The sequence below is a fragment of the Lycorma delicatula genome, chromosome 5 (assembly GCF_047948215.1).
Source record: "Lycorma delicatula isolate Av1 chromosome 5, ASM4794821v1, whole genome shotgun sequence".
Taxonomy (NCBI): domain Eukaryota; kingdom Metazoa; phylum Arthropoda; class Insecta; order Hemiptera; family Fulgoridae; genus Lycorma; species Lycorma delicatula.
In genome coordinates this window covers 175,164,342-175,176,586 of record NC_134459.1, presented here as the reverse complement: position 1 = coordinate 175,176,586, position 12,245 = coordinate 175,164,342, and the positions used below count along the sequence as shown (strand labels likewise).

At 26.6% G+C, this 12,245-nt stretch overlaps 1 protein-coding gene across 4 annotated transcripts in view; it reads left to right on the top strand.

Moving 5' to 3' along the window:
- The window catches only part of LOC142325605 (uncharacterized), a 107,645-nt gene extending 100,018 nt beyond the window's left edge, over positions 1-7,627 (top strand). For all 4 annotated transcript variants that reach the window (XM_075367553.1, XM_075367554.1, XM_075367551.1 and 1 more), the window contains one exon: positions 1,055-7,627. In XM_075367553.1, coding sequence (XP_075223668.1) covers positions 1,055-1,141 — 87 coding nt within the window. In that variant the 3' untranslated portion in view covers positions 1,142-7,627. The remainder of the gene's footprint in view (positions 1-1,054) is intronic.
- Positions 7,628-12,245: the final 4,618 nt, after the last annotated feature.

Genomic DNA, 12,245 nt, shown 5'->3' with positions numbered 1-12,245 from the left:
CAACTGATGAAACCGAACATCCCCTTGAAGAGCAGATCAGGTGATCTTGGAGGCCACCATAAACAAACTATTATTTATACTGTAAATAATTATTTATACTGCTCGTATACTGGGACCGACCCAGCAGTCGAGTCATTCAGCGCATACAAGAATTATGCCATTGTTCCCAAATATAATTCTGTGAGCTGTCAACAATTACTTCAGTAAAAGAACAGCTCTTAATTAGTTTACCAGTTTTAATACAGCACTTTCATTCTGGAATGAAAAATTAAATAACACTATAGTTCATCATAACACAGTATATTCGTTAAAATTTTATTTTAACAAATGAAAACTCTGGTAATCATTTTAGTAATCATTTAGCACACTCTGTAGATATACTGTTCATACCTGCTTGATTGTAAATATAAATTTCTTAAATATAATACGTTTCAGAACAAAATTTATTTCAGACAGACTATCAGTTTTTATTTCTTTAATATTGTATATGTATTTCTTTTATATGTTATAAATGTATTATTTTTAAAAATAACAAAATTTATTTCTTTAAGATGTATTATTTGTTTTAAATAATTTTTTCTCTTTTAATCGTTTTCCAAGTTAGTGGTACTTTAATACAATGGATTGATCTCTATATACTTGTATGTTGGTTTTTTTTTGTGCACGAATATAATTTTTTTTTTCAACATTATATTGTTTTGTAATATGTATCTGAAATACCATCAGCAGATTCAGTAATATACCAATTTTTGTAGCTATAATGAATCTTGCTTTTACTATGGTAAGTTTTAGAAAGGTGCAACTATACCATTTTAAAATATTGATAGTCAGTGTGATTTGATAAGTTAACCAAAATGATAACATACACAAACATCTGTGCTCAAATAGTAGTGTTTGAAATCCCAATGTAGCATTTTTCCACATACTAAAAAGTGACTTAACATACCTTAAGAGGTCATTATGATAAATTCTAAAATTTACTACTGCTGTGTTCAGTGAGCAAGGAGATAATAAATAATATAAGAACTAATATATAAATATTTTTAATTTACAGATAATTTTATCAACATCACAACAAAGTCCACTGGTTTTAAAATTTCCCCAAGAACTGAGTGATTATCTGGAAGAATTTCAGAAATAATGAAATTTGTAACTATTGTTTTGGATAATCTATCCTATTAAAACTTTTTATATTTTTATGTAGCATAGTAATACTTTATGATCTTTAATAGAATTGTAATTAATAATGAACTGATTCTTTTTAAAGTTTTTTTTAATGTTATTAATTATAATGAAATATGAGAAAACAACTACAAAAAGTAGTAGTTTCATATTTTTCTGGTTTATCAAAAATGATAAATTTTTGAAAAATGTTCCCTTAAAAATATATAATATGTGTTATAAATTGCTGAAATTCAACCTCAGCTAGAAATCTCATTTCAAAAGAGTTTGCAATGCTTGTTGAAATTTTGAAAATTCTTTGCAAGATATTATATATATTATATGCCCTTAATTTTTGCAAAATTGCATCCTGATCAAAAAAATTGTTTTATCAAGAGGTAGGGTTAATCCAGTTTAACGTTTCCAGTTAAGGTACAATCTGGATTTATCAGTTGGAAGTTCATTAGTTTTTTCATACATTATATGCTACTGTCCTTGATCAAGGTATCACCTGGCAGCAGTTAAAGTTAATTTTTTTGTTGATGAAGCTTTAGTATTAGGAAGGATTTTTTTATATCCAAGCTATATCCAAGCTATTATGTTTTTACAAGTCAGTCGTTGTTGCTAAAAGTATTATTGTATTGTTGCTTTAAACATTTACAAGTCAGTCGTTGTTGCTAAAAGTATTATTGTATTGTTGCTTTAAACAAAAAAAGAAGAAAATTGCAAAATAAAATGTCTGTAACCAAATTCTTTATTTTCCTCTTTTGTTATCTTTATTTGACAGTTGTAAAAGGTAAAGACCAGTTGGTAATTTGAAGAAAAAACAAAAGATATATTTATGTATATTTAGTTATCAAAGAACTTGCTTTATTTTATTCTATTTATCAAAATTTGCCACCTGGATCTATTAACTGACTGGAATTTGAGTCAGTTCTTTATAATTGTCAACTCTTTTGCCATTTTGTGATAAAGAAAAGTGGAATTCTCACATAATGAGAAGCTGTAGTGGCATAATAAAAAATTTCCAATCAGAATTTCAAACTTCTGAACAGTGAGTGTACATATTGTCTTAAATAAAAAAATAACATTGGACATGCCGTACGTACCCTTGTTTTTTTTTGTTTTTTTTTTTTAATTATTAATGTTGGCCCTTAAATTTGGCAAAATTCATGATATATTTTTACAGAGCAAGACCTCACGTTAAAAAAGAAATCAGACTAGACTTCACTACTGATGTTTATTGCTAAAACAATTATTACTAGGAAAGCTGCAACAGCAACAAAATTATTAATTGATAAAAGTTCGCTGTTTTGATTCATTGTTGCCATCTATATTTTATTTGTAACCACCGTCTACTTTTGATATGCCTTCGTGTATATTTAATGAATATCATTGTAAATAATAATTGTAAATAATAATAGTTTTAAATAGTAATGATTTATCACTAATAGAAACTAAACAAACCATGTTACTAAGAACCAAGAGCATTAAGATAATAAAAATTATTATTAATAGAACAATTTAAAAATTAAACTAATTAAAAATTCTACTAATTTTCTAATTAGTAGAATTTTTGTAATTCTACTAATTACAAAAATTAGTAGTATAATTTTTGTAATTTTTAATTTTTTCCTTGTTATGCCTGATTATATTTGTTTGAAGAAACTAAACAAACCATGTTACTAAGAACCAAGAGCATTAAGATAATAAAAATTATTATTAATAGAACAATTTAAAAATTAAACTAATTAAAAATTCTACTAATTTTCTAATTAGTAGAATTTTTGTAATTCTACTAATTACAAAAATTAGTAGTATAATTTTTGTAATTTTTACAAACCATGTTACTAAGAACCAAGAGCATTAAGATAATAAAAATTATTATTAATAGAACAATTTAAAAATTAAACTAATTAAAAATTCTACTAATTTTCTAATTAGTAGAATTTTTGTAATTCTACTAATTACAAAAATTAGTAGTATAATTTTTGTAATTTTTAATTTTTTCCTTGTTATGCCTGATTATATTTGTTTGAAAATACAATATAATATAATATTATATTTGTTGATTTGGTGCCCTTAAAAAATTGTTCATATATTTATTGTCTGACATAACATCCATATATTGAGAAGTGCATAAATTATAGTTAATTATGTTATAAAATAAAAATCATCATGTTATTGTCAGTTATTTTTATGTATTTAACTTTATTATGTAGTAAAATAATTTCACTGTTCCTGAATGTTCTTTTTTTTAATATTAACAGTCTTTTAAGTATTTGCCTGTTGCAGTAAAAATGAAAAATAGTAATATTTATATATATAATCTTATCTTAAATAATACAGACAGTAACTACAGTCTTAACTTAGAAAAAAATAAACATTCAGTTGATTTTGGCATTTTTATTTTACATTCTTTAATTTTAATTTAGAAAACTGTAAAAAAAACTCTAGATTAATTCTTCAATAAAGGATCCATTTATCATTATATCAGAATCTGATATTTTATATTGTTGTTTAGCCTTATTTTATACAAACCTGTACTAGTTAATATAAACATCCAATATAATTGTTTATATATTTATGAAATTGTGTACCATATATGTGTGTTGATTTGCATCGACAGCTGACCGCTTAGTGTAGTTTTTTACAAAGTTCTCTTTTCAACCATTTTTTTACAAAGTTCTCTTTTCAACCATTTAACTGCATAGTGAATATTGAAAATGTATCTATAATTATTTAAATAAAAAGGGGAAGATACTTTCCAGTTTAAACAAATTAAAATAGTGTTTTATTTTTTTATGAGGATTTTATAAATTGCATTTATAAATTTTATTCTTGGCATTTATAAATACTCATTGGATATTTGGCTATTCTGATCCTAGATCAGAATACTTATTATTAGAACATTATAGCAGTGCTCTTATTTAATAAGTCTCTTTCAACTTTATGAATAGCAAACTATACTGAATGGTCATATACTGAATGACCTAACTCATATTAGAATCTCATGTGAAGATTTATGTTATAAACAGAGTAACTCAAATAGTACTATTAGTACTAGGAATATATAAGAACTGCTATGTGATTAATAAAGTAATTTTAGAACTGACCTGACCTTTTTAATGATATTTCTAATTTGGATATACATTTATTTTTACATACAAGAAAGATAAATAAATAGCTGTCATTTTCAAGTTGTAAACCAATGTTAAGATACTTAAAATTGGTTTAAGTATCTATGATATTATTAAAAATAATAATATCATGGTTTCCTAATTCTTCTCCTGAACAGGTAGTTTCCTTGGTTATTATTATATTTTATATTTGTGCCTTGGTGCAAGAACTACCAATCTCAAAATATTTACATTCTAGAAAACAAGCATCAAAGTTTTGGCATTAATCCCCTTATTTTACTTATTAATGCTGATATTATTACTTATGATAATTATCAAACATTAGAATAAGGATGTGTTTTTGATAAAAGTAATTTTCCTAAAAAGGAGCTCCTTTTGCTCATCATACATATCAAATTTGTTAATATTAAGGTTAAAATCATTTTTAAAACTGTAATATAATATAATATCTATTGTTATTAATCTTATAAAAAAAAATACCGAAACAGACTTACATTAATTACATTTAAAAGTGATTCTATTTGTTATTGATATAATCTACAAAAATACTTTATCAAAATAAATTAATAAACGATAAATAAATGATTTTATTCATTTTTAACATCTGAATTCAAATCCATGTCAAGAGGGAGATGGGTCCTTTAATTTCTTATTAGAAAATATTGTGAACGTATCTCCTATTAATTAGCAATGTATCTAAATGCCAAGAAAACCTTTTGTTCAAGCTTGATGACTTTGATAGGAGGAGATCTATGAATCAACCTAATACGATTAGCCAGTCCTTTGGAAGTTCAATTCTACAAGTTGTTTTTTAAATAGCCGCGTGTATAGTATGAGCCTCCATATGGATATGGCCACGTTCTAATAATTTATGATTCAATATTTGCCGCTTCTTTCCAATTGATTTCATACATGATGAAAGCACATCTAAACATACAATAGGAAAATAAATATTACAGTTTTTATGCATGAATCACTGTACGTGTTAATGGTGAACTCATTGTACTGTCGAACACAAGATGCTATTTCATGGCCTCCTTGACCTGCAATATTTTCATAGGTAATAAATTTGTGATTTTTTTTGTTCACTATGTCATAGACTGTGAGGTTTAGAGACCAGATGCATCTTTTGTAGAATGCAATGCCACTGTGTAACACTGGTGTCTGTAGACAATTTACTAAGTCAAAGCAGAAAAAAAACTGATTGCCTGACTTTCTTGTTTTCCTTGTATGAAAATTCTGCCAAATCTATGTGTTTTGCTCCTCCACTATCAATTTCCTTTTCTTTAAATACTCTGTCGCTTGTATTTTCATATGAAAATACAAGTCATTAACTGAAATATCATTTGGAATTTCTACAGGTTCATTCTTAAACACACGAAAACATTTCATTTAAAGATTTGCTTAACATTTCACTTGCTCATTCTGGAAATAGACAATTATAGACAAATAGACTAAAATTCTAAACAAAATAGACAATTTTGTTTAGAATTTTAGTAGCTGGCTTACATAATACCGGCTCTATTTCTGCAAACTTCTGAGAAGATACACTTACATTCTGAATTCCATAAGAAGGTTTATCTAATGCTCCATATCTCCTTGTAGTGAGTTTTCTGAATATACGAGGGCAGTTCGGAATGTAACCTCAACAAGGAGTGGGGGTAGCACACTACTGTTTTTGTACAAACATGTGCAGGAGGCCAATCAGCATCCAGCCATGGCAGTAGCACGATCATGAGGTCACTCATTGATTTTCTGTGGCTTGTTAAAATGTGCACTGCAATAGAAAACCCTGTGCTCTTATAAAATTTCTCACGGCAAAACAATATTGAACAGCAAATTCATCTGGAACTTTGCACTGTGTATGGACCAAAGATTATCAGCGAAGGAGTGGCTGTCCATCTTTAGTCAAATCATGAACTTGTTCAAAAGATTGATTCCAAGGTTGCATGAAACTCTACGTTTTAACATCTTGGAATTTTCCAATGAATTTCTGCAAATTTCTAGGACTGTTTTGTTCAAGGTAGTGACAGAAAAGTTAGGCTACTGTAAGTTCTGTAAGTAAGGAACAGGCGGGAGATTTTTTTTACAGCCGGAATTTCTAAGTTAGTGACAAGACACAGTAAGTGCCTAAATTTAAATGGTAATTATCTTGAAAAGTAGAGGAAAGATGTAGTTTTAAGATTTATATAATAAAATGTATTTACCTACAACTGTGTTTGATTTATAACCAAACAGAGGTTAGTTTCCAAATTGCCCTTGTATGATGCACTAGCCAATTCCAGTGATTTTCTGGTTCTCTCAATCATAATTCCTTTTTTTACTTATAGCATCTAAATCTGAAAATAAAGCAATAGTAGAATTAAGTAATCGTAGCTCAAGTTTTAGTCTATTTAATATATATAAAATATTTTTGAAAAATAAATATTTGCATTAAAAAAATAGAGCCCCATATGAACTGAAAAATATAAGTCTTTGTTTCCCTTGAAATATTCTAACTTTCTAAGTCGGCACTAATGTTCAGTTTGTAACAGATCATATGCAGGTGTTAATAATAATAAAAGTATTGTCATATTATTGCTTTTTCTGTTTTATAGATTAATCAAGTGGTAATTTTGATAAGTTTCCTAGCAGCATGAGAAATTATAATAAAATTATGTTTTGAGTGTTTAATAAGAAAATGCAAAATTATTTCAGACCTATTATGTTTGAATAACTGATTTTGAGAATAAAATGTTTTATTTTGTACACACCTTGTTCTTGCTTCTCTTCTGTTTCTCTGTTGTAGAGGCATTTTTTAATTAACACAGATCTTAATAAAATTACTAAGCATCTTAATAAAAAGTTTTCCTACTAAGGATTTAAATCAAAATTTTAATAAGCACACTCAACAGTAAATCAACAAGAAAATAAACAGCTATTTAATATTCAGCTGTTTCCCACCTTTTTTAAATCTGTAAAATAATAACTAACTTTTATTTAACATTTTATTATTACAAAATGTATTACATTTTCTCATTGTCCTAATTTTGTACAGTTGAAAATTAAAGGTTGAAAAAAGTATTATTACAAAATTAATTAGCATTTATTAAAAAATTAATAATTTTTAATCTTTCTTTAAATAGAATAACTTTTATCAAATAAAAAAATGTGTCTACTTCAGTGTAGAAATAACTCATGTCAAAAAAGTCACTGTTAAAATTTCATTAAAACAGTATATTTCAACATTGGGTTGACATATCCAGTTTTATTTACCAGACATATATGGTAGTCTGTTGATAATTAACTTATTTCTTAAAAATGTGACATTGGTAATTCTTGCACAAAGGCACACACACACACACACATATATATATATATACAATATATATATATATATATATATACGGTTTATATATATATATATATATATATATATATATATATATATATATATATATATATAGTGAAAATAAAATTATTTACAGTTATAAATTCTTAAAACATTAGCTTAATAGACATATAACCAAGCAATATAAAATAGAAGTAAAATAATAAAAGTAAACTTTTATTGCATAATCTTGTGGAACTAGATACCCCTTCTGTAGTAATAAAGAAATATATATGTATGTATAAACATTTTAAAAAACTTGTGAATGACTTTTTACAATATGATCTCAACATAAAACATATTTATCAATTTGCTTTTATATTTCTTTTATAACTTATAACTTCTTACAATTTATTAAATAAATAAAATTTTAAATCTTTTTCATAAGTTTTCTGAAAAGAAAAAATATATTGAGGGATGATTTATTTCCAGTGAGAACCAACAAGGGGCCATTTTGAAAATAAAATATAATCATTGTAAACCATTGTAAGATGTAATAAACATATGGTATGTTGCGATGAACAATACAAAGAACAAAAAAAAAATGGGAAAAAATTAATTCAGTAATTTTTAAAAAAATTATCCTTTCTGTACTTATTTTATCTATGAAAATAATTTAAATTGTATATAAAATTAAAATTAATAAAATTCTCGTCTTTAAAATGAGAAAAATTATTGCAGAATGAAAATTGAACAAAAAATTAATCCATTTAGATAACCAGAAATTACAAGCATACCAACAACCTTCAGATTCTTGGAAGGTGAATCTTGGGTACTGAACTATCAGCAATGTTCTGATACCCTCCACATAAAAAATAACAGAACAGGTGGCATATAACCGCATACCTGCTCACTTGTGATCAACAGTAAAGATGTTAAAACTAAAAAAAGCAGTTTTAATTTCTCCAGATCTTTCTCAATTTATTGAACATGGTTTTTTTGTTGAAATTAGACTTAAATAATATATATATCTTTTATTTTGGATTTTTAAAAAATTAAATTACCCTTTCAATAAAATGTTGGAATTGTATACTCGTACAAACTATTTTTAAAAAATTACTTGACTAATTTTATGGAATGTTTACATCCAAAGATAATAACCAGTATTCAGTCTTTATATTTTGCCATATTAAAACCATGAACAATTTGTAATTTACACTTATTAAATTTTAGATAAATAACAAATGAAACAAACTGTTTATCTTTATTCTGAAGGGTTCATTTTTCAAATCGCATTAAAGAATAAAGAAGCTGAATAATTTCTCTGGAAAAATATTTATATACATTTAGAAAGTATAACCTCATCACTGAAAATCTAAAAAGCATTGTTGTAATTCCACCCAGTGACTACTTGCTTAGCTGTTTGTCGATGTTGGTCTCATGCAAAAAAAATTGACTTTCATTTGGAAATCTTCATCATTTGTATAAATGAAATATATAGAGCAAGCTATGTTATTGTCATAATCCTGTGACTTTTTATTATAAAATTAAAAATATTTCATTTTTTTCAGCTCTGGACCATCCTAGGAAAAATTCTTTTGTACTAAGAATTTTTGGATGTTTGTGTATTTTTAGGTTTACTACCTGGGATGGTTCTTGTTAAAATTTGTAGCTTCCGTGAGATTTTAATCTTAGAAAAATGATCCTCATGTTTTTTTCTCTAGCGCTATTAATTCAAAATTAAGATTCCATACAAAAACTAAAAAGTTATTTGTGTGTGAAAAAGAAATATTGATCATTAAATAAATTGTAGAAAATTTGTATTTTACACTTATGTCCAAGAGTATGATTATATATTTGAATGATTTGTATATATTTATTATTGTACTACTTCATTGTTCTATTATAAATGTAAAAGTTAGAAAAATATAATTAATAAAATAAGTTAAAAAAATAAGTTTTTTTTTTTTTTTAAATAGTATTGATGATTGGTTTGTTAAACAATTTTCAATAATTAGCATGTTTATTGTTCCGTTTTTGGAACATCTTCAACTTTCAGTATTTATAATCAGAATAAAATGTTAAAACTTATAAATTTATAAGTACAAGTAAAATGTTATAAGTAAAATTATTGTAACAATCAAATAAAGAACAACATTTATTGTTTTTTTCTTTCTTTTTTTAAGTTTTATGGATGATTTTTCAGTTTGCACTATTTCATCGAGTGAGCAAATATAAAAATTATAAATTAGTTGTTAAAGTTTTTAGGGATATACTCTTTCAACAAGTAATTTATAAACCAATCAATAGTATAAGACTATTTACTATTGCCATCTGGTGGTAATATTGTGAATAATTATGAATTTAATTAAATTATTTAACTCTTTTAGTCACACTTTTTTTATCTCTTAGACTAAATTTTTGAAACTTTATACTAAATTAAGCTAATTTTTTAAATTAATAAAGTTTAAATTTAATTGGTATCCAAGTTACAAATTATCCACTACAGTGGTCTCCGTGACTCAAAGGAACTGTGTGAATGGAATCTTTAATTCTTTTTTTGATGTAGTTTGGTAACAAAAAAAAACTAAACAGCTTTTCTGATCAACTGTAACGTACGTATTTCAAAAGCCTTATTTATATTTATGCTAAATGAAAAATAAAAAATATAGGAAATAAAAAATTATAGAAAAATTTGACAAAAAATGTTCTATAATTTTAAATTCAAAATGCACATATTTCTAACTTGTATAAAAATTAATTTCCTGTAATTTAACCCAATGATGTCATATTTAAATGTCTACACAGCTGATTCAGAAATCCTATTTAGATCCCCTGGCAGTATGTTGGGGAACACAATAATACATATAAAATCAACCAATAAAGATTATTCACTGAAAATATCTCACGGTTTCAATTAAATTTGTTTTCTGTTAACCTTCTATATAAATCTGGAGAAGATGTGTGACCTTCGGTCCAACAATGGTTCACACATGTCGATCACAACATTAGTACTGGCAGGAAGAGTAGGATTTATCACATCATCACCTACATAAATTTTGAAATATAAACAATAGTCTGAACTAGATTCACAAATTTTATAAAATTTTATTCCAAATCTTGATCGTTTAGATCTATTACATTGCATAAATGAAAGATGACTTCTAAATTTCATTTAACTTTCATCTAAAGCTATGTTCTGAGAAGCAAGATATAATTCAGAAAATTTTGTAGAAAAATGTTGTATGATAGGCCTAATTTTTTTTTAGTTATCATTTTCATTGTTGTCAGAAGTGAAATTAGCTTGAATCTCTCTCTGCTCATTGTTTTGTGAAGTATGGGTGTGTCAATGCTTCTATTTTTACTCCAATACAGTTGGATACACGATTTTCATACCTGCAACATCAAAATTACCAAAGCAAAATAAGCCCTAATTTCATCTGCATTAGTTTGAAACCATTTATAGTCATTTTTCAACTTTTTCCTAACAGGATTGTTCAGTTGCTTTGTAACATATGCATTAGTTTCATCACAGATTTATCAAACAAAGATTCCATATATTCTGAAAAAATTTGAAGTTCTGATCAGACTCAAACTTATTCAATGTATCTTCACAAACGCCACTATGTTCGGTAAAAGAGTATATAATGGGGTTCTTTTGAGTTTTTATCCAATTCCATGTTTTTCTGCATCACAGTATGCACGCGCTTAAGTTGTAGTGACAGTTTTATTGAATCTAGTGTGGAAAGCAATGATAATAATGATGATGCACCAGGCCCTTCTAAGCACATCATCGCTTTCATCACTAGATTCAATAGAACTATCACTGCAACTTTCTTCAGACTTTGATTCATCATCAGAAAAATCACTACATCATTATCACTGTTTAGAACACTTCCAAACACTTGTCAATTCTTCCTCATCATCACCACCACCAGCAAAACCTTTCTCTGCCATGATGGCTACTCAGGTCATCAAAAAATTACGAAAAAATAAATTATTTTATTTCAATAAGAAGCAGTTAGCAAGGCTAGAAAGGGGGATTTATGAAAATCACATGGTCAGCACTTAAGTATACACTACAATCACTTCATAATACATTACAATGCCACCTGTGAGCTACAAACTGAAATATATGCATGTACATGGAGCACTGCAGCATGCAACTGAGGTTGTCATATATGTGTTAAAAAATCGCATTTACACTACAATCACTTCATAATACATTACAATGCCACCTGTGAGCTACAAACTGAAATATATGCATGTACGTGGAGCACTGCAGCATGCAACTGAGGTTGTCATATATGTGCTAAAAAATTGCATGACGACCTCTGGGTGTCATATGATTTGAATGGGTTGATTTTACATATGTTTTTTTTTTACTGCAGTTAATGTTCTTGCATCGTGAAACATTTTTTTGTTGGTTAAAATGAGGCAGGTGATTTTTACCATCATATCTAACATCTTCAACTGGTTGAGTCTCCTTTTTGAAGATCCAGAGGGTCCCTATAGGGACTCAGCTGATGATGGACGCCCTTGTTTCTTCTCTGGCATTTTACAGTAATATTCTCCTAGGTATTGGATAAAATGAATTAGGTCTAGAACTTCTTTCTTATTTATTTTTAATTAAT